Source organism: Dama dama, chromosome 25 (assembly GCF_033118175.1).
Source record: "Dama dama isolate Ldn47 chromosome 25, ASM3311817v1, whole genome shotgun sequence".
Lineage (NCBI taxonomy): Eukaryota > Metazoa > Chordata > Mammalia > Artiodactyla > Cervidae > Dama > Dama dama.
Window position 1 is genome coordinate 38,725,009 of NC_083705.1, and position 23,178 is coordinate 38,748,186.

At 40.2% G+C, this 23,178-nt stretch overlaps 1 protein-coding gene across 5 annotated transcripts in view; it reads right to left on the reverse strand.

Annotated features, from left to right (window-relative positions):
- NNT (nicotinamide nucleotide transhydrogenase) overlaps positions 1-20,930 on the reverse strand; it is an 89,957-nt gene extending 69,027 nt beyond the window's left edge. Inside the window, exons 1-5 of one of the 5 annotated variants that reach the window (XM_061129832.1) lie at positions 20,718-20,930; positions 16,013-16,217; positions 9,782-10,011; positions 5,449-5,666; positions 1,381-1,468 (exon numbers count right to left, since the gene is read on the reverse strand). In XM_061129832.1, coding sequence (XP_060985815.1) covers positions 1,381-1,468; positions 5,449-5,666; positions 9,782-10,011; positions 16,013-16,163 — 687 coding nt within the window. In that variant the 5' untranslated portion in view covers positions 16,164-16,217; positions 20,718-20,930. Of the gene's footprint in view, positions 1-1,380; positions 1,469-5,448; positions 5,667-9,781; positions 10,012-16,012; positions 16,218-20,313; positions 20,430-20,598 lie in introns of those variants that run through there. The other 4 variants (XM_061129831.1, XM_061129829.1, XM_061129830.1 and 1 more) reach the window with 4 other exon arrangements.
- Positions 20,931-23,178: the final 2,248 nt, after the last annotated feature.

The following is a 23,178-nucleotide window of genomic DNA, read 5'->3' on the forward strand; positions in this document are numbered from 1 at the left end:
CCCTGCAGTGGAAGCGTGACGCTTTAACCACTGGACCGCCAGGGAAGTCCCACCTGGTCTGTTTTTAAAGTAATATACTATATACTAGATTATATACTATATAATACATATACTACATAGTTATATACTAGATTTCTAGTATATATGCTAGTAGATATATATACATATATCTACTAGATATATATACTATATACTAGACATGTGTGCATGTTAAGTCACTTCAGTCATGTCTGACTCTGTGTGACCCCATGGACTGCAGCCTTCCAGGTTCTTCTGTCCATGGGATTCTACAAGCAAGAATATTAGAGTGGGTTGCCATGCCCTCCTCCAGAGGATCTTTCCAACCCAGGGATTGAACCAGCATCTCTTAAGTCTACCTACATTGGCAGGTGGGTTCTTTACCACTTGCGCCACCTGGGAAGCTAAATACTAGGTATACTATGCTATATACTAGATATATATATCTACTAGTATATATACTAGAAATCTAGCATGTAACGATACAGTGTGTGTGTGTGTGTGTATATATATATATATATATATAGTATATAGTATATACTCCAGTATATAATTTATATAATATACTGGATAGATATATAGAGAGATATATACACACATCATATATACTAGAGTTCTCAAAGCTGCATTGTCTTTTTTCATGTTTTCCGATTTCTTCTGTGTGAGAGCTCTGGATTGACGTTACAAAGCACTTAAGAGCAGGAAGCACCAAACAGACCTACACCCCCCAGAGTGTACTCTGAGGATAGATGACAATGTTTAAGGTCCTGTTTCCTATACTTTGCCAAAGTGCTTATACTCTCATTTAGGATAAGTGGCTTTGAAGGTCACAGCATAATCTATTCTTTCACTTAGCTACCCTGACCTCTTATCTCCTGCTCCTCTCTGATCTAAATATAGATTAAAGAAACTGCAGCCTTCCCCTCTGCCAAATACCCTGACTACACCACCTACTATTTCCTGTTCTCTTGACCCAAAATTTGGCAAAAAGTGAGAAAACCAAGTCTTTCCCAAGCCAAAATATCACAATCACTGGGAAGTTGAGAGTTCGCTAAATGGTATCACGAAGTTTTAAAAAAACTAGTAATAAGTCACCCAAATCCCTTTAAGAATTCAAGTTAGAAAGTAAAAAATAGAAAGGAAAGCAAAGCCTTAGAACTTCCAGAAATGTCAAAAATTCTTTTTTTCCCAAGTAATCTTAAGCAACTTTGAGGCACCACCATATAGTCACACATGACACAAAATTCATCACTGTGACATTAACAGAGAACAAAAATTTTTAAATAACTGTATTATAAAACTGTATATATCCTTGCCTTTAAATAATTCACAGTATGAAGAAACATTAAAAGTTTAACCTACCTTAGCTGGAGGAACTTTTCCAGCAGCTGTGATCTGACCAGTAAAAAACCGTCCAAAATGATTTGCTGCTAGTACAACAGCCTTGTAACTGAGGAAAATAGACAAATAAGAGGATAAATAATTCTATACAATTAAAGAACTTAAGCTTATATATAAAAATTATTAGAGAATAACAGCTAAAATTTATATAGTAAGTACTATCTGTCAAAAACAGCTCTAGGTACTGCATATATACTTACTCCTTTAATCTTCACAACAACCCTGTGGATAAATATAACTATAATCTTCATTTTATAGGTGAGGAAACTGAGGCATGGAGAGACAGAGAGACTTGACCGAGGTCCCTCAGCTATTAAATGGCAGAGCCAGACGTCTGATTCTAGCATCCTGCCTGCAGAGACACACTCTTACCCATGATGTTCTCTGACGTCATGATGAGCACTACAGAAAATTAGCTAGGATAAAAAGAGAAGTGAAGGGAAGACAAGAAAATGCTAACAACTGTTTGCTTTGGCAGCGAGGACTACAGGTACTTTAACCTTTGTTTTACTTTATTGTCCAAATTTTCTTTGATGACTGTGTAGTATTTATATAATATGGGGGGAAAAATCTTTAAAATCAAAAAATTAGGTTGGCTATCTGCTCATACATAACAAAATTCCAACCTCATAACCAAAAACACTTCCCCTGATCTCTAATGGTTGGAACTGTCATATTTTGCGACAGTACGATCTCAATTAGAATCTGAGTTCTATCACTAACTAGTTTTGTGACCTCAGGCAAATTTCTTTAATTCTCTCATCCTTGGTTTCCTCATCTCTAAACTGGGGACAATAAAGGTCTCTTAGAGCTGTTGTAAGGACTAAATAAAATAATCCAGGTAAAGCCCTTACCATAAAACCTGTCACAATAAGTGCTTGGCAAGTACGTTTTCAGCTAAAGAAACACTCTATACATCAAAAACTAGCAATTTATAACAAGTTTTCTTTAATAGGGTATTTTTATTACACTATTAAATTACCTATTAAATTAATTTCATTTTCTTATTATTTTATACTTGAAAGGTTACTTTCGCACACTCAGTAACACACACTCTACCTTACATTATAAGGCAAAGATTATTACCATAATGCAAGCATTATGATGATAAGATCCACCTACTAGCTGACCAAAAAACCTTTACCTGGTCATATTTTTGTAAAAAAATTATATAATAATTAATGCAAAAGCATATAATAGTTACTACTATTACAGCAGGAAAAAACATTTTAATGATTATTTGTTAGTTCTGAATCCAAGTGATAAAAAGTTTCAGAGAGCAAAGATGATAAAGATGCAAAGGCCACTGGAAGAAATTAATTTTGAAATTAAAGTTTTAAAAGATTCAGTTGCTATACTGGAGAAAAAAAAACAAGATAGATTACACAGGAAATGTATAAGAAAACGTTGGTAGTGGGAAAAAGTGATAAAAGTGGGCCTTTTTTTGAGGAGAGCAAAAAGGCTCAGATGAACACAGTGAACTAGAAGGAGCAGGTCGTCACAGTAACACGCCTATGTGTGTGAGTTAGATAATGATTTATCACATATTGTACGGGTAACTATACTAGATGATTCATCTCTAACTATGCCTTTGGCATATATCAGCTCAGGACATAAGACAGTGATTCTTTAAAACTGTGTCCCGGGATCTCCAAAAGCTCACACTTCTTAGAGCATCCACGGTGGGAAGGAAAACAGAGACAGAGTGTTTCTGGACACCCTTCTGTCCCTTAATTCAACTGAAGTGAAGTGTTAGTAGCTCATATAGGTCCAACTCTTTGCGACACCATAGACTATAGCCCTCCAGGCTCCTCTGTCCATGGAATTCACCAGTCAAGAATACTGGAGTGGGTTGCCATTTCCCTCTCCAGGGGAATCTTCCTGACCCAGGGATCAACCCCAGGTCTCCTACATTGCAGGCAGATTCTTTTACTGTCTGAGCCACCAAGAAAGCATTAACTCAACTAAGGCCACTTGAATTATTGATTTGTTTATATTCCCTCATGTTTCATTTGCTCAAAAGATTCTGCAGCCGAAAACCACTGATCTAGAGCTACTGACTGGGATAAACTTTTGCACATGTGCAAAGCAACACCATCCTTAAAACTTCACATTGTTCATTTCCTACATAAAGGTTTCCCTGATGGCTCAGATGGTAAAGAATCTGACTGCAATGCAGGAGACTGGGATTCAATCCCTGGGTCAGGAAGATCCCCTGGAAAAGGGAATAACTACCCACTCCAGTATTCTTGCCCGGAAAATTCCATGGACAGAGGCACCTGGCAGACTACAGGCCATTCAGACACAACTGAGTGACACTTTCTTTCCTATATAAAATTTTAAGTCCCACACTGCATAACCTAACTCTTTCAGAAGCTAAATAAATGTGACAAAAGTTTACTTTGTCCCTCGGCATTAATTCACATCACAAAAAAAATCTTCAAACCAACCATGTGTTGTATTACATAAGGAAACAAAATGTGTTCTATTTGTCATTTTTGTTTACTGTGCCTCTTTTACATAAAAAATGAACAGCTGGAATCCAGAGTAGAATCTGTGACACATTTGATATGCTAGATCTAAGATGTGAAACCTAAGAAAACTTTCGGCTCCTGGGTCAGCTGTAAAAGTCTTTACTCGGGTTATCTTTCTTCCTGCACAGTTCGATTTTTTTAATTTTTTCATTTGTTGGTGCCTCATTCATATTAGCAAGTTGTCACTATTAATAGTTTTCTGCTTTAAATCTAATTCAATTCGTTTCTTAGATAACCTGATTTCATAAACCTCATCTGATTTCCAGATATTTCCCACTCTCCAGGCAGAGTCAGCAATATACTGCACTTACATAGTTATGCCTATCCCTGCTCTGTGGCATGGTTGCTCAGTCAGAGACACATTCCTCTGATCTGAATGGGTCCTAGAATTCTTCTCAACACAGCAGTCCAGGCAATAGATGGCGAATGCATTCAGGCCAGCAGGCAAATGAAGTTTATTGCCATCTTGGCCATAGTTAGCCTTCAGTTATCATGGGTTTTGACCTAAGATGAAACTTCCTCAAGTGCAGACATTTTCCCTATTCATTAAATAATTTATAAATTTCCCCAGGCAAAATCTAATTGAAGTGATAAATCTATCAATATGTATATATTAGATGAGACTATATGAAACTGCTAATGTTCTACCATTTTTGACCCTATGACAACAGTAATTTATGTGAACTAAACTTAACCTGATAATAATTTCATAATATATACATATATCAAATCACTGTATAAATTTTAAGGTGGAAACAATGTTCTATGTCAATTATATTGCAATAAAACTGTAATTTCAACTAATATATACATAGATACACACACACATACACACATATGAAATACAGTATATCACCAAGTACAAATAAGTTCCAAGTACAAATAAGTTCCAAACGAAAAAAATTGGAACATTATGTATTCAGAAATCAGAAGTACTTTTTAAGCATAGATTCAGAAGCTTCATAATTAGTAAACTAAAATAAGACTTTCTACATTGCACCCTTTCTCATTTATATAAATAACAGTCTTAAAAACAGTACTAGGCTTACGTGAATTTTAAACCATTTGTTCTAAATTGTTATCACTACCCTTGCTATTGACTTTAGTAAAATATAAGTTTACTACATTAAAGCTTTTGGATAATTATAAATTGCTAAGACTGTGGTTTACTTACCATGAAGTTTTTCATGAAAACAGATATTAAGAAAAATAAGCACACATTTCAAAAAAATCATTTCCTTTGGTAGAAAGACATACTACTTCCCTTCGGCCCATGAAGATTAAAAAGTAATGTACAATAGCATGCCAAGTGAATAGCCATTTCCTACTGATGACTGTGGAACAATACGAATCTTAAAAATAACTGAAGTACGCTCTCGGAAGGCTGCAATCTCCTAGCCAGTACAAGTAAATCATTCTGAGCAAGAAGAGCTATAGAGAGCATGTTTCTGTAGCACCATTGTGCTTTGGTTCAACTGGAAAAGAATCAACCTACCCAGCAATGTTGGCCATGGAGCTTAGAGCATCATATCCCTGAGCAATTGTGACTCTTGGAACCTGGTCCATCGCCAGAACTGTCGTATTCCTTTTGGACAGTTTATTTAGCAAGTCTGGATTTTGGGCTGGGTAAATAAAACTGATCAGTGTTCCCGATGTCTTTAAAAGATCTGCTTCATGAATACCTAATGTTGGGTTAAGCATAGGGGCTCTCACCTGAAAAAAAAAGTCAAGTCACTGATTAAAAATGTAACTACCTTTATCTTATTTTTAAGTAAACATGACAACTAAAATAATATGCTATTATTGAAGTAACACTCCAGAAATAATCTCTCATGAAAAAATTTCTTACTCAATTCCTAAACAAAATAAAGCACATAGAAAGAAATCTATGCCACTGATTACCTGACTGAACTTACGACCTAGACTTGAGTAGCAAGCACACATACCTGGAAATAGTGTCAGGACAGGTTTGACAATGACAGGTAGAGGAGTTTAAAAAAAAAAAAAAAAAACCTGTTTTCTTGGGAAAATGGGTTCTACAACAAAATCTGTTTTCCCAAAATCCACTACTCTGGTAAAATTAAGAAGAAACATTAGAATAAACAGACAGTAAGCTTTTGTTGAATGTTCACAGATTCAATTCTTGTTAATTTGCATGCACAAACATTTGGAGTGGTGAGAAGTTAAGAACATCATAAACTAAAATCTCCATGTCATGTGTATAGACTTATGTCACCTTAGAGTTCCAGAAAAATCTACAGATGAACACAACTCAAACCAGTAGCCTTGCTGAGTTGGGTTTAAGCAAAAAGCTACAACGTACTCTGTTACATTGAATCAAGTCAATGAACACACACTGTACATGCCTGAAAGTTTCAACTGTCTACTTTTTTCAAGCCAAATCTTTAAAACTTCCAATTAAAAAGGTGTTTTATTTATTTTTTTTTTTTTATTATTATTTTTTTTTCCCAGTGGGTTTTGTCATGCATTGATATGAATCAGCCATGGATTTACATGTATTCCCAATCCCGATCCCCCCTCCCACCTCCCTCTCCACCCGATTCCTCTGGGTCTTCCCAGTGCACCAGGCCCGAGCACTTGTCTCGTGCATCCCACCTGGGCTGGTGATCTGTTTCACCATAGATAGTATACATGCTGTTCTTTTCAAATATCCCACCCTCACATTCTCCCACAAAGTTCAAAAGTCTGTTCTGTGTTTCTGTGTCTCTTTTTCTGTTCTGCATATAGGGTTATCGTTATCACCTTTCTAAATTCCATATACATGTGTCAGTATGCTGTAATGTTCTTTATCTTTCTGGCTTACTTCACTCTGTATAATGGGCTCCAGCTTCATCCATCTCATTAGGACTGGTTCAAATGAATTCTTTTTAATGGCTGAGTAATATTCCATGGTGTATATGTACCACAGCTTCCTTATCCATTCATCTGCTGATGGGCATCTAGGTTGCTTCCATGTCCTGGCTATTATAAACAGTATGACCCACCTCCCAGAATATTGGAAATAAAAGCAAAACTAAACAAATGGGACCTAATGAAACTTAAAAGCTTTTGCACTACAAAGGAAACTATAAGTAAGGTGAAAAGACAGCCCTCAGATTGGGAGAAAATAATAGCAAATGAAGAAACAGACAAAGGATTAATCTCAAAAATATACAAGCAACTCCTGCAGCTCAATTCCAGAAAAATAAATGACCCAATCAAAAAATGGGCCAAAGAACTAAACAGACATTTCTCCAAAGAAGACATACAGATGGCTAACAAACACATGAAAAGATGCTCAACATCACTCATTATTAGAGAAATGCAAATCAAAACCACAATGAGGTACCATTACACGCCAGTCAGGATGGCTGCTATCCAAAAGTCTACAAGCAAGAAATGCTGGAGAGGGTGTGGAGAAAAGGGAACCCTCTTACACTGTTGGTGGGAATGCAAACTAGTACAGCCGCTATGGAAAACAGTGTGGAGATTTCTTAAAAAACTGGAAATAGAACTGCCATATGACCCAGCAATCCCACTTCTGGGCATACACACTGAGGAAACCAGATCTGAAAGAGACACGTGCACCCCAATGTTCATCGCAGCACTGTTTAAAAAGGTGTTTTAAAATGTGTTTTACATCCCTGTTCAAAGTCAGCCTTCAATTAAAGTGTATCATTTCATTAGCTCCCAATTTGCAGCAGTAGTGCTCTTAGGCTAGAAACAGCCTAAGAGCACAGAACAAAAACAGCTCTGGGACTTCTGTTTTAAAAGGAAACAGAAACACAAACACTGGGTCAATACTTTCATTTAACAGCATTTCATCTCAATTTACCTATGAAACACCTTTATCTGTCATTCCCATTTCTGTTGTTGATGTGGTGATGCGTGTGATTTTAGGCTCTGGACTTTAATTAAGACTCTCTGACAAGGTCTATTTTTTTCCTCAGTGAGAATCTATAATATAGATTTAATAAACATTAGAGGACAACTTTGAATACTCTCAGCCCCTATCAAATGCTTAGCTGAAACTGCTGACATCTGAGTGAGTGAAGCAAACAGAATGTCTCCCTGAATATGCTTTTTGGGGTCACGAATTCCTCAGAATATTAACAGCCTTGACTCAAAAGAGAGACTCTAAGGTCAAGTAGTTTATTACTACAAATATAAAATTATTTAAGTTTTCATACTACAGGATTCCTCAGTGTCTTTAACACGGCTCATACACATTGTGAATCTACAAGAAACACACAGCATTTCTAAAGCTTATGTGCACCCTAGTAACCCTTTTGTGGGGTATCTCAAAAGGTTTTTGATCCCTAAAACATACATTAGAATGGATTATACTTATTTTTTTATTTTCCCCTAAGCTTTTATTATACTGTTATCTCAAGTATCAGTATACCTAAACACTTAAACACTTAAATTACTATTTATTTCCATATCATAAATTTGTTATTAATTTTCTATAGAAAAAGTTTTTGTGCAAAAAAAAAAACACTATGTAAAAAAAAAAAAATACCACTATGTAAGGTTCTATCAAGTTATTCAGTTGACTATATGTAAAAACGCCTATGTATTGATTCCCTTTTAGAAATTACTGTAGGAAAAAAGCTGGTCTATCCTAGAAAAGTGAGACTATTTTAACCTGATAAACATGCTTATTTAATCCATACCTCACTACTTGCCTTGGTTGCGTGTTAAGACATTTCAGTTGTGTCTGACTCTTTGCGACCATATAGACTATAGCCCAGCAGGCTCCTCTGTCCACAGGATTCTCCAGGCAAGAATACTGAAATGGGTTGCCATGCCCTCCTCAAGGGATCTTCCTGATGCAGGGACTGAACCTGCATCTTCTGCAACTCCTGCATTGCAGGCGGATTCTTTACCACTGAGCCCCCCGGGAAGCCCCACCTGCCTTGTTTACAGAAGGCTTAAGATTTAAGTTACTGTTCAACTCATCTATGTTATACTCTTGATACAGTTTCCCTTTCTCTACATGATTTTTTACTTCAGATTTTATTTGTAAAGTTCTTTAGCATATAGTTCTCTATTACACATTACCTTAAGACCTTTTATTATTAAAGTACTTAAGTCTATTCTAAGCCCAACGTTACTTTTTCCAGAATAGTCTTGCCCTCTAGAAATAATACTTACATCAGTTAAATCACTGACCTAAGATCCTTCAAGATATCAGAATATCAGTGTGCATTCAGTCCAAGGAGTTCTTTGCCTCTTTACCATTCTAGTAGGAGTTAAACACGCACTCAGGGGTACTGTGGACATATAGGAACCATATGGTACAAATGTTCCCTAGCCAATAAGAAGGAAATTCCACAGAGCAAATGTAAGAAAGAAGATCACTTCTTTTCTCATGCTTAAATATAGTAATATAGTTCACATTGCCTCATAAAAGTTGTGAGTTCCCTTGTGGCTCAGACAGTAAAGAATCTGCCTGCAATGTGGGAGACCCAGGTGTGATCCCTGGGTTGGGAAGATACCCTGGAGGAAGGCATGACAACCCTCTCCAGTATTCTTGCCTAGAGAATTCCAGGGACAGAGGAGCCTATCAGGCTATAACCCATGGGGTCACAAAGAGTCGGACATGACTGAGTGACCAACACTTTCACTTTCATAAAAGTTCTACTGAAACATGAAGAATAGTCACAACATGCAATCATTTCTTTGAGGAAAAAAGCATCGTTTGAAAGTATGAAAACTACAACAAAAGAGAAGGCACTTTAGTCTTTGTACAAGAAGTAATCTTTCTACAAGAAGATTTAGAAAAGTCAGCATGCCATAAATGGAAGGGAGAAAGGAATAATTACTTTGACCACCAAATCAGAAGCCAGAACTTCCTTCGTCCCTTGGATCTGGGCACCTGCTGCTCTGTAGTGATCATCTGAGAACTTGGAAGCTTCACCTGCGCCAGATTCCACAACAACATTAAACCCCTGCTTGACCAAGGCCTGAACACCAGCAGGAGACAACGCCACTCGCTTCTCATTTTGGAAAATCTCTTTGGGGACCCCAACAGTTAGTTGCTTATATGGAATTCCTACAACAAAGACAAAAAAAAAAAACTTTAGTAAGAAACAACACCAAAAGTCAATGTTTTAATAATGAAGTTCAGAAAATGGAAATGGGAAATTTGTTCAAAATACACTACATGTACAGGCTGCTGTTCAAAGTGATGTTCCTGATTCATAATTTTTTACCTTTTTTTGATAGATGATGGGAAATTCTTATACCTACTCTCCTGAAAATCCTAAATATTTAACCAAATAGCTTTCTTCAAGGCATATGACTAGCTTAGCTATTCTTAGGGAAAAAATGGGTTGAAAGGCCACTCAACACACTAACTCCATTCATCAAACTAAACCTCTGTGGTTTATGGTCCCCTGGTCCTTATCTTTAAGGAAGACAGAAGTAATTGTTGCTCAGTCGCTCAGTTGTGTCTTGACTCTTTGCGACCCCATGGACTGCAGCACACCATACATCCCTATCCTTCAACATCTCCCACAGTTTGCTCAAACTCATATCCACTGAGTCAGTGATGCCATCCAACCAACTCATCCTCTGTCACCCCCTTCTCCTCCTGCCTTCAATCTTTCTCAGAATCAGGGTCTTTTCCAATGAGTCAGCTCTTTGCATCAGGAAGCCAAAGAACTGGAGTTTCAGCTTCAGCATCAGTCTTTCCAATGAATATTCAGGGTTGATTTCCTTTTGGATGGACTGGTTTGATCTCCTTGCAGTCCAAGAGACTCTCAAGAGTCTTCTCCAGCACCACAGTTCGAAGGCAACAATTCTTCAGCACTCAGCCTTTTTTACATCCAGTAAAAAATCCAGCGCTCATCCAGCACTCAGCCAGTTCTCACATCCATATTTGACTACTGGAAAAATCATAGCTTTGACTACATGGATCTTTGTAAGCAAAGTAATGCCTTTGCTTTTTAATACACTGTCTAGGTTTTTCATTGCTTCTCTTCCAAGCAGCAAGTGTCTTTTAATTTCATGGTTGCAGTCAGCATCCACAGTGATTTTGGAGCCCAAGAAAATAAAGTCTGTCACTGTTTCCATTGTTTCCCCATCTATTTGCCATGAAGTGATGGGACCAGATGCCATGATCTTCATTTTCTGAATTTTGAGTTTTAAGCCAGCTTTTCACTTTCCTCTCTCACTTTCATTAAGAGGCTCTTTAATTCCTCTTCACTTTCTGCCATAAGGGTGGTATCATCTGCATATCTGAGGTTATTAGTATTTCTTTCTCCCCATAATCTTGATTCCAGTTTGTGAATCATCCATTCTTGGCCACAACTGAGTAGACCAGGAGGTCAGCAGCTGGGTTAAAGATAACAGTCTACAGGCCAGACAGAAGGAAAACCAGTAACCCATGAGACAACTTATAGAGGAACTCTGCCCTGTGGATACTCCATGTCAGCCAATGACTATTCAACCCAATCAGGATCTCTCAGAGAGAACTGGGACATAAGACCCACCAAAAAAGACCAGGAGAGTAGAATGATCCAACAACTATTTGTAAACAGAGCCACGAGGTAATCGAAGGGAGGTGGTCAGCAGCCACAGTAGTAGAAACGTTGGTAGTGGGCATGCAGATGGAAAAGAGGAGTGACAGCAATGAAATCCAGAATAACACCCCACTTCTCCAAGAAGGAGAAGAACAGTTTCCTGTGCTCCATACTTCCCAAAAATCCATACAATAAAAATAAAACCTCAGCACAAAATATAACCTGCTGTGATTCTGTTCCCTACAACACAGAAGAACCCGTTTAACAGTTAAATTATTTATCCCTAAAGAAGGAAATGGCAACTCACTCCAGTATTCTTGCCTGGAAAATCTCACGGTCAGAGAAAACTGGCATGCTGCAGTCCATGTAGTTGCAAAGAGTCGGACATGACTTAGCAACTGAACAGCAACAAATTATTTATATATAGTTCAGACCAGCCTTAGCTAAAATACGTTAGTTTTTTTTTTTATGTTGTTTTACTCAATATATGGGCATAAACATTATTTTTAAAGAAGAGCATCTGCTTCTATATGTCTTATTAAAGTTTAGAAAACTTACTCTAGCAATCTAAACTTTAAATATATATAATAAAAAGGTAAATCAAAATATCTCTACAGAGACAATAAATCAACCTAAAAATAGCTGCATTTGGAGATACAGTCTTAGATCTCATACTATTTAAGCAGTAATAATTGATAGTAAGCCAAAGGCAAACAAACACTGAATCTTCCTCTCTACTTAAAAGAGATGAAAAAAACCCAAAAGATAGCAAATATTTTGGATTAAGGTGAAAAACTAATTATATAAACTTATCTAGACAACTCATTGGACAACCTCAAATTCTCTAGGTCCTACGTATCATATGCCAAGGAAGTTACCAAAGACAGATGAAGTCATATCAAAAGGATTTAGGAACCAACCTGAAAGGGCTTCCACTGGCCAGATATGAGACAATTTGAGCATCAAAAAGGAAAATAATTAATTGCAAATGTCATAAAATACATATAAAGATGTTAAAATCCATGTGTTCATGATAATAAATATTTCAGAATTCAAAAATATTCAAAAAATAAATATTTGCTAAAAGCTTCTCAACTTTGGAGAAAGTAATATGTGGTAAAATGAATAACAGTCTCCCAAATATATCCACGTCTTAATCCTCAGAATCAGTGAATACGTTCCAGTACATGGCAAAGGAGAATTATGGCAACAGATGGAATTAAGGTTGTTAATCAGCTAACCTTGAAACAGGGAGAACATTCTAAATTATTTGAAGGGGCTCAATATATCACATAGATCCTTAAATGTGAAAGAAGGGAGCAGAAGAGTCAGAGTCAAAGAAAAATTTGGAGATGCTATCCTGCTGGCTTTGAAGATGAAGAAACAGGCCATGAGCCAAGGAACGCAGACAGTCTCCAGAAACTGGAAAAGGCAAGGAGACAGAGTCTCCCCTTGAGCCTCTGGAAGGAATGCGTCCTGCTGACATCAGTGAGAACCATCTCAGGCTTTGGCCTCCAGAAGTATAAGATAATAAAATAAATGTGTCATATGAAGCCAGTCTGTAATCACCTAATACAGCAGAAGTAGAAAATGAATACATAAGAGAACCAACCGATGAGCAAAACTAATAAAACTGAACAATGATCAAACATCTACCCACCTTTCCAATACAACCTCAGAGTAACTAAATACGGTTGGTCCTCTGTATCCACAGACTTCCCAGGTGGTGCTAGTGGTAAAGAACCCACCTACCAGTGTAGAAGGGTCAGACACGACCGACGTGACTTAGCATGTGCACTCTGTATCCACAGATTCAACAAAGTGCAGATCAAAAATATTAAAAATAAATTCCGAAAGTTCTGAAGAGCAAAACTTGGATGTTTTACACTGTATTGTGGCACCAGTGGTAAAGAACCCGCCTGCCCATGCAGGAGACATAAGAGACGTGGGTTCGATCCCTGGGTCAGGAAGATCACCTGGAGGAAGGCATGGCAACCCACTCAAGTATTCTTGCCTAGAGAATCCCATGGACAGAGGAGCCTGGTGAGCTACAGTCCATAGGGTCGCACAGAGTCAGACACGACTGAAGTGACTTAACACACACAGGCATCATGAGTAGCCTGAGAAAGAAAGGGAAGTTGCTCAGTCGTGTCCAACTCTTTGCGACCCCATGGACTATAGCCTACCACGCTCCTCCATCCATGGGATTTTCCAGGCAAGAGTACTGGAGTGGGTTGCCATTTCCTTCTCCAGAGGATCTTCCCAACCCAGGGATGGAACCTGGGTCTCCCACATTGTAGGCAGATGCTTTACCATTTGAGCCACCAGGGAAGTCAACCTAAAGATGATTTAACCTAAAGATGAGTAACCTAAAGATGACTTAAAGTATACAGGAGGATCTGTGTAGGTTATATGCACATACTACACCATTTTATATAAGGAACTTGAGCATCCAAAGATTCTGGTATTCACAGGAGGCCTGGAACCAATCCCCCATGGATACCAAGGGATGACTGTAACAGAAGGAAAGTTTTTCTAATAGAAAAATTCTAGCTAATAAATGAAGATAAAATGATAGGATATTAAAGCTCCCGATAAAATCACACACTTAGTTAACAATCAATTAAATGGTTGCTAGCGCCGCTGAGTGAAAAATCGATGGGAACTTCACAATAGATAGATCACACTGACAACATCTAAACTCACTGATCAATCTTCCTGATATAATACAACAGATAGTGCACAACATCACCTATGAAGTACACTAGCTGAAAAAGGCAAACCTGAGTCTGATCAAGCCTCGAGATCTAGCTAAATATTATAGAAAATACAAGAAACCTAGTTAAATGATACTAAGGGAATAATGTGGGAAATTCTACAGGACAACTAAATTCTTCAGCAAATGAAAAGAGAGAAGAGGAAGATACAGACCGAAAGAGACCTAAGAGACAAGCAAGTAAATACAACACATGGACTCTGTTTGGATCATAATTTGAACAAGGAATCTGTTTTTTAAAAAAAATTGATTAAATATTAAAACTGACTGAAATTACTTTTCAAGCTTTTCAATGTGTTAATGAAATTGTGGCCATATTAAGGAATAAACAGAATCCTCATCTTTTAGAGATTAAAAAAATAACTATCTAGGAAATAGTCAAGAACAGAAATTAAGCAAACAAAAAAAGCCTTACTCATAATTGATAATAGCGATCTTGAAGTACACACTTTCACTTACAAGGACAATTCCCATGTACTCAGTCTAGTTACTGACTTCTGCTTTACACACATTCTTATCACACTGGATAATCTGGCCTTCCAGAACACTTAATCTGAAGATAAGGCTGAGGGCTCTCAGAGGCAGATACCCTGCCAGGAGTGACTGGTCACGTGAGAATAAGAAAAGAGGCTATGAAATCTACTAAAGGCAGACATAAGAACTGAAAACACTTGGCAACTTAGGCATGCTTAACGCACAAACAGTCCTACAAACAAAAAGAGAATTATTCTATATGGCAAAGACTTCTGATTCCTCCCAAATATCCATGCTGTTCCTCCCCTAAAAATAACAGAATGCTGTTTTTATTTAAGTATGTTGCCATCTAGAATAAAAGACTAAATGTCCAAGCCTCCCTTAGAGCAACATATTGCCACCTGAGTTCTGGCCAATGAGGTACTGAAAGAGTGCTAGAAGGGTCCTTGGGCAAGATGCTTAAAGGGATCTGACACAGCTTAAAAGGTTCCCCTTTTAGCTTCTCCTCCTTCTGGCTTGTACCACAGAATAGAAGCATGTGGGAGTCCTAGCAGAGAAAGCCTGTAGGCCACTGAAGACTTCAGCTATTACTCTGTGTGAGCTAGGAAGCTAGTGGCAAATTTTGAACAGAAGAGTAACGTGATCTTTCATTTTCAAAAGATTGTTCTCATTGTCTTGTACAGAACAGACTGTTTGCAGGGACAGAGGTAAAGAGCACAGAGACCACTTAGAAGACTAATGCAACAGTCCAGGTGACAGATGATGGTGGCCTGGACCAGGATGATAAAAGTGGTGATGGTGAGAAAAGAACAGATTCAAGATACAATGTAGAGCTGATCTATATCGATCATAAGCACCTGGAATGACTCTAAGGTTTCTGCCCTAAGTAACTGAGATGAAGTTGCCACTTACTAAATCAAGAAACATTAATGTAGATGAATCAACATGCTCAGTTCCAAATTCTTAAGTGTCGTTAAGCCATGTATGGTACAATCCCCCAATACCAACTAGGAAAGAGGAAGAGCTCCTAGGAGAAATGGTTACTATGAGCAATGGTTTCCTGGGAATAAACTCAATTTATTTAACATTTTTCTTTTTCTATTGTATTTTCTTCTCTGTTAGCACTGACAGCCAAGAACTTCCGTACATGGAAAATATAAGAAAGCACTCATTCGGTTTTTTACTCAAAATGACCACTCACAAGCACTAGGCTGTAAAACTGCGTGGTTTATCTATCATCATCAGATCTATTGTTTCTATGACTCAAAGTGAGACTTTACCTGGTTTTACAGGGGCTTTACACCACAGTATCCGATGAGTATGAAATGCTCGTAAAAAATTCTTCTTCCCTGGTAGAACCTTACAGGACCCCAAATTGCTGAGGAAAGGGCATGAACAGCCGGTCACCACTGTTTTCAGTAGGTTTGCCATGTTCACAGGAAGTTGCCGATTTTCTGGATCCCCAATTTCCTTAAAGGTAAATCACTAAAGGAAAGAAAGCAAAAATGTATGTGCTGAGAATAACATACTTTGCCTTTCGGACATCAAAAACATTTTTTTAAAAAAAGCAAATTGAGAGAGGTTGGAAAAATGACAGTTAAACGTGGGCATCTACAAAGAATCTATTTGCCAAGTCCTTTACTTAAAGAAGATGCTTCAAAAGGTTGTTTCCAATTCAGGTCTTTAAAACTTGGAATCCGTTTTCCCACTCAAAATTGTAGTTATAAACTCATTATTCAATTCCAAGCTAGGTCACATAAGTCTAAGTGATCTTTAATGTAGCTGGAAAGTTAAGAAAAGTTGCTATAAAGTCCAGTCACATCATATATGAAGGTTATCGTCTCAGTTTGTCCAGCAAAAATTGCACAAAATCAAAATTCCCCTTAACTTTCTTTAGATTGTCTAAATAGTACAGTAGTACTTGTTTGGCCACTATACAATACAGAACACACCACCATCCTTTGTGGTGCAGTACATCTCAAGAAAATATAACACGCACGAAATACAACTCCAATTTTTAAAAAAAGAAAAAAAAAAATTCCATGGTTAACTTTACCACATAGGTTTGTGCTTGCATATGTGGGCGTAACTAGGAATTCTGTGAGTGGTTCTCACCAGAGGCCCGTTTTTGCCAGCTCTAAATGAGCTAAGTGGAATGGCATTAACCTTTGCTGTTTTGGAGATTTCACTGGCTATTTTCTCCTACCTCCCGGGCAGATCCCGGGGGAGGACACAGAAGGCTCTCCCGCCATCCCCCTGATTCCCAATGCTCTCTTTCCTCCAAAAATGTGAAGAAGTAGAGGACCTGGAACTCTTCTCAGTCAACCACAGCTAACTCCACTTACTATACCTTTAGGCTCTGCCCCATGGTGCGGGCCCTTCTGGGACCCAGCACCCAAACCCAGCAGCCTCCAAAAACATACTTCCAACCTCCAGAGGAAGAAGGTTCTAACTCATTTTTCATGTCATAACTACTGCCACAAGTCCTTGAAGCCACTTCCTGCAAATACCAGAAAGCAACACTGGGAACAGAAATGCTCAATCCAGGTAGTGCTTATTCTTGACGCTCTTTAATTCAATAAACACACGGAGGGCTGAGTCTCAGAAGCACAGCCATTAGGAGCATCTGTAGAATTAAACTGGAATCGGTTACAGACTTGGAGATAAGAAAAGTCAACAAGCAATAACAGAGAAAGGAGAGTAACACAAGTCCAAAGTTCTTTGAGGCATCAAAGAAGATCACATCCTCCTACAGGGCTAAGAAAAGGAAGGGGAAGGCACTTGAAAAGGAGAGAATACTATGAACAAAGCTAAGGAAAGGGGAGCAGACAAGATGTGTCCAGGCATGCAACCAAAAATGTGAATAATTCTTTACATGCTGATAGAAGACGTTATATTTTCAGGGTATTTCCATATATGTCATTTCATCTCAGTCTTTCTAAAGCATTCTGAATCAATAAATACCCTCCTCGTTCATTCAGAGGTCACTTCTAGAGTTATTCATGGCTGAGAATGGAGAACAAGTTCAAAATTCAGCCACCCACTGAAAACATTCACTGAAACTATGCCAAGAACTGAGGGAGATCCAAAGATATACAAAAGATAATTCCTGTCCAAAGGGAAAATTTTTTCCCACCACTACCAAGGACCTAGTCCTAGCCCAATCTCCCCATTTACCCTTGTTTCTCTTCCTGCATCATCCCAGCTCCCCAACAACCACCATTCTCACTGGTCAGGCTTACCCTGACCTCATCAGCAAAATAACAAAGCTAGTTATAATGCAGCCCGGGTATTGTCTAAACCTGCTACTCACTCGCTGTTTGGCTGGAATTTCTCGGCATCTCTGCTCATCTATAAAAGGAGCACAGGAAAGCTCCCTTGAAGGGCACAATCAGGCTCTAGAAGTTTCATCATTTGATGGAGATTTTGCAATGCTCTAAAGCTGAAGTCCTGCTTCATGGCCTGGAGTCTGCAAAATTTGCCCTGTCTACTTAAAAAATTGTAATTTGATGTTGAACAGAGCCCGGGCATCAGACATCAACATAGCCAAGGCCTTCAGAGACCAACTGTTCCCCCAAATTCCACGTGATTCAAGCTATGAGCATATAAGACAGTTGATAAGGAAGTAGTTTAGTGGCAAGAAAATGTCACTAAGCCTAAATCAAATAAAAATGACCCTGAAAGATACTCAGAGAATATCTGAACCATGTTATCACAGCTGAGGACTGTTTACAGCAAAGAACAGTAGAGGTGACCCTTGAACAACAGGGTTTGAACTTCATGGGTCTGCTCCTAGGCAGCTACTTTTAAATAGTAAATATCAATAGTACAATATACACAGTGTGCAGTTAGCTAAACCCTCAGATGGGGAGGAACTGCAGACACGGAGAGCTGTTACCTATCTTAATTGTCACATCTTCCCCTATCTTCACTCGAAAGCTCTCTGCTATTTTATTATCCATGTGCTTCTATGGCTATTAAGAAATGGACAGCAACTTTACAACTGAAAATTGGGGCATTCACACCGCCAGTTAATGTAAGTCATTTTGGTATCTCCGCTAATAGATTAAAATCCTTGGAGGCAAGCACCTGAGAGAGGGTATCACAGAGGCTAAGAGTGTGAACTCTTAGTTGGAAGCCCCACCTGCAACGCATTAGCTGTGTCACCTTGGCAAGTCACTCAACGTCTCTGTATCTGATTTCATCACCTTTAAAATGGGGAAAATAATAACAGTACCTTGTAGGGTCACTGTGAAGATTAAAAAAACACAGTATCTTTACTGCTATCAGTATTCACTTTAGTATTACCTCTGGCCCAGTGCCTTGCACAAAATACAGAAAATCAACAAGTATTGTTTGATTGAGTGAATGTGTAACCAGAGTTAGATAACCTGAAGCCTGGGGTTCTATGAATATATTCTCCAAGGAGTTTCAGGAAATTTCCTTTAAAAATTAAACGCTATGTAGCTTTGTGGAAAAGTGATTCCATCAGCAGAGGTAAGCAGCCTAAGCACACTTGCTGATAAGAAAGCAATCCTAAACTGCCAATTCAATTTATTTTTAATTTTTAAATAGCCACAGTTTTCATAAGAAGAGGGAAACATTTTAAATAAAAGCACACAACCCTCACTGTTCCGAATACATCCTGTCCTACAAGACTCCTTACAGATTCCTTAAGAACTTCCCTGCACCAGAGGGCGAATAAAGGGCACCTGCAACGGTAATAAACAAGTCACGCTTTTCAAAGCGAGACATGCCAACCAAGGACACAATACCCTACCAAAGCTTAGACTAGCAGGCAGTGTGACCTCGCTCAAACCCACAGGTTCAAGCTCCTCCCTCAGCAACTAAACTGCCACCCGGCTAGCATCTGCCAGGGACCGCTATTTATAACCTTCCTCGCAAGCCGATTGGTGGAGACCCGCGGCATAATAGTCATTCCGCCTCCGGAGTTCGAATCAGCTCAGCCCCACTACACGATCTTTTCCCCCATCGCCAGCCCAGACCCCACTCTCAGCCCAATACAGGCTCGCCCAGACTAACACCAGCCTGCCCCACCCCCATACACTTAGAACTTTCAACATCACCACCTGTGTCTGCAGTCGGTCACCCACCCCAAATTCTTTCCGGGTTCAAGCACAGTTTCGGGGCGCCCAGGTGCCACCTCTCTGGATGCACCACTTATCGAAAGTCCTCTATAGCCTCCCTCCCTCCTCACATCCTTTAAGCTGAAAGGACCCCGTAGAACTCCAGCCCCCTCCCCGCAAAGCTCCAAAACCTGCATATGCACAGCTGACACCTCGATCCCTGCCCTCTGCGGCGGAAACGCACTTCTCGAATCCACCACCCCCGACTGGCTTCCACGTCGCCCCCGCTTGAGACCAGAAAGAGGGCCCTCGAGGCACGGCCCCAGGCTCCCGGGTGCACCCGGCGCCCTGGTCACTGCGGACCCCGCCCCCAGCGGCTCCTTGACAGGTCTCCTTCCCGCCTCGGGGACCTCGACCTTCCCGTACCAGCCCCACGCCCCTTCCCCAGCTGCGCCTCGGGCGCGTGCCCGGGCTGCCCGCGCCTTGACGCTCACCTTGCCGGGGAGGCCAGGCGTCGGCGGGCCGCGAGGGGACGCCGCGCTGGCAGACCCGGGCTCCAGCCCCGCGGCGCCAGCAACCCGGAAGAACAGCCCCAACCCCGTTGCTGCGGAGACCACGTGACCGCGGCGCAGCCCCCACCCCGGTTCCCTGGGCCCCCCCTCGTCCCCTCCTCGCCAGGCCCTTCCCCCCGCCCGGCCCCCTCCACCAGCCCGCCCGCCCTCTCTTCAAATAAGAAAGCGACCCCACGAAATGCCCCTTAGAGCGCAAAGACCAGTTACCCGAAGGGACCCTTGCCTCTTCTCCCGGGGCTGCCAAAAGCCTCTTTGTCTCGGGCTTGACCTGCTGCTCCTCGGCCCCGCCTCCGTGCGCTCCCTCCGCCCGTCCTTGTCAATCAAACCTGGAGCCCAGCGCGGGCGCTGAAGTTGTCCGCGGCTACGTTTGTCCTCTTCTGCAGAGCCAGGAACAAAGTGGGCGTACCTCTAGTGTCCCACCAGAGCAAATAAAGTAACAGGACTCCACTTCTGCTACCTGACTTTCCTCTAGCTCTCTAGGAAAAATCAGAACTTCTGAAACAGAAGACCAAAGAGAAAGTGAGAAGAGGCCAGGAGGTGGTGACGGGCGGGAATGGGAGCGTTGTTTTTAATTCCGGATGGAGAGGTGGAGTTAAACGCTTCCGAAACGATGTCAAGGCCCGAAAATTAACACACATCTGCGGACGGGTCTGCCAACGGCCCGCCCACGGAAAGCCGTGTGCTTCTGTGAGTGTTAATAGCCAGGGGCTGGAGAGTGCCCTTGGTGGACGTTAAGTGTCCTGACCAGGCCTAGGCTGGTTTCGGCAAAACTGCTAAACGACTTTGCAAGGCGATGACTCCTGTTACTTAGTCGGCAGGTGTCTTCTGATTGAAAGTGGGAGGAATGAGATACACATTGGTTCACTTATCCAAAGCTGAATCATCATGAAGTGTCAAGAGGGTCACTGCTTTTTTACTTTAATTGAAATATTTAAGGTGAGTTAAAAAATTATGAAACTCAAAGGCATGAGGCAAGACAGATATTCCATATCCCTAAAAAGAAATAAACTACAGGGAAGCCCTTACTTTGAGAACATTTCTTGTGTTTAAGCAATACAGAAGGTCATTCAACTTGAGGACTTCTACTGCATCCAGACAAAGTAAAAATACTGTTCTTGTCCTGGAGGAGTTCACAGACGGGAAAGGACACAGCCCCATGCTTTAAAATAATAATGAACCATGTTAAGTGCAACCCCAGAAACAGGTTCAAGATACTGCAAGTACAGTGAGGTAGGAGTATTTGATAAGGATTAAAATAAGCTCCTTTCCCAACAAATGTAAGTCACATTATTATGCTAATACTCCTTAAACATATGCAGTACTATATATCAACATGACGCAACTGAGCACTCATATGTCAATCATATCAATAAAACTGGGGAAAAAACCTCAGGTCGGCTTATTAAGACACATATGTAGCTGGGGGAGTGGAGCAGAGGTTTGCTTTTTTCTCTCTCAAGACTTAGAACAATCGTTGGTTCCCAACTAGGGAAAATTTGTCCCACAGTGTCTGGAGATCTTTGGTCATCACAACCGGAAAAGGGAGGCATCTAATGGAAAGAGACCAGGGATGCTGCTAAACACCCTGTATTACACTAGGTAGCCCCTTACAGCAAAGAATGCCTGGCCCCAAAGGTCAATAGTCCTAAGACTGAAAGTGAAAAGTGTTAGTCGCTCAGTTCTATCTGACTCTTTGCCACCCCATGGGCTGTAGCCCACAAGACTCCTCTGTCCATGGGATTTCCCAGGCAAGAATACTGGAGTAGGTTGCCATTTCCTACTCCAGGGGATCTTCCTGACTCAGGGATCGAACCCACATCTCCTGCGCCTACTTGAATTGGCAGGCAGATTCTTTACCACTGAGCTAATTGGGAAGCCACCAAAACACTGCATCTAGTTAAAACTTGGCCAGAGAACAGGTCAATTTAATGTTTTCATTGTGGTTATTACCTCAAATAGTTATCAGCAGTTAGTTTTTTTCAAACTTCCTTATTGTAAATAATTATTAGCAAAGTAAATAACTTCAATGAGCTAATATACTTCAATTATGGGGATTTTTAATAATGCAGACACTTAACAGATTTCAAAACGACCATCACTAACCTGTCTCAGCCCTCTTCTCTCAAGTAGACCAAGCAAGAGTGTGTTTGCAGATTTTCCTGGCAGTCCAGTGGTTAAGACTCCATGCTTCCAAAGCAGGGAGAGCAGGTTTATCCCTGTTCTGGGAACTAAGATCTGTCACAGCAGCAGCCAAAAAGAAAAAGAAGACTGTGTTTGATTGTAGGAAGCAAATAATAGCCAACTAAATTAATTTACACTAATCAACATTAATTGGAAGAGGATAGAGGCGAACTGACTTTAAATGGACGGCACAAAGTTAAATAATTGGCCATTAGTTTTATAAGCATCGAAAACACCAACTCAGACTTCCCTGGTGTTACTGGGTTCAATCCCTGGGTTCTGAAGATGCCCTGGAGAAGGGAAAGGCTACCCACTCCAGTATTTTGGCCTGGAGAATTCCATGGACTCTGCAGTCCATGGAGTCGCAGAGTCGGACATGACTGAGTGACTTTCACTTCACTTCACTTCACAGTGGATAAAAATCTGTCTGCCAACACAGGGGACATGTGTTCTATCACTGGTCCAGGAGGATTCCACGTACCCCAGAGCAACTAAACCCATGAGCCACTATTACCAAGTCTATGCTCTAGACCCCAGGGGCTGCAACTACGGAGCACACACGCCACAACTACTGAGCCCAAGTGCTGCAACTACTGAAGCCCATGC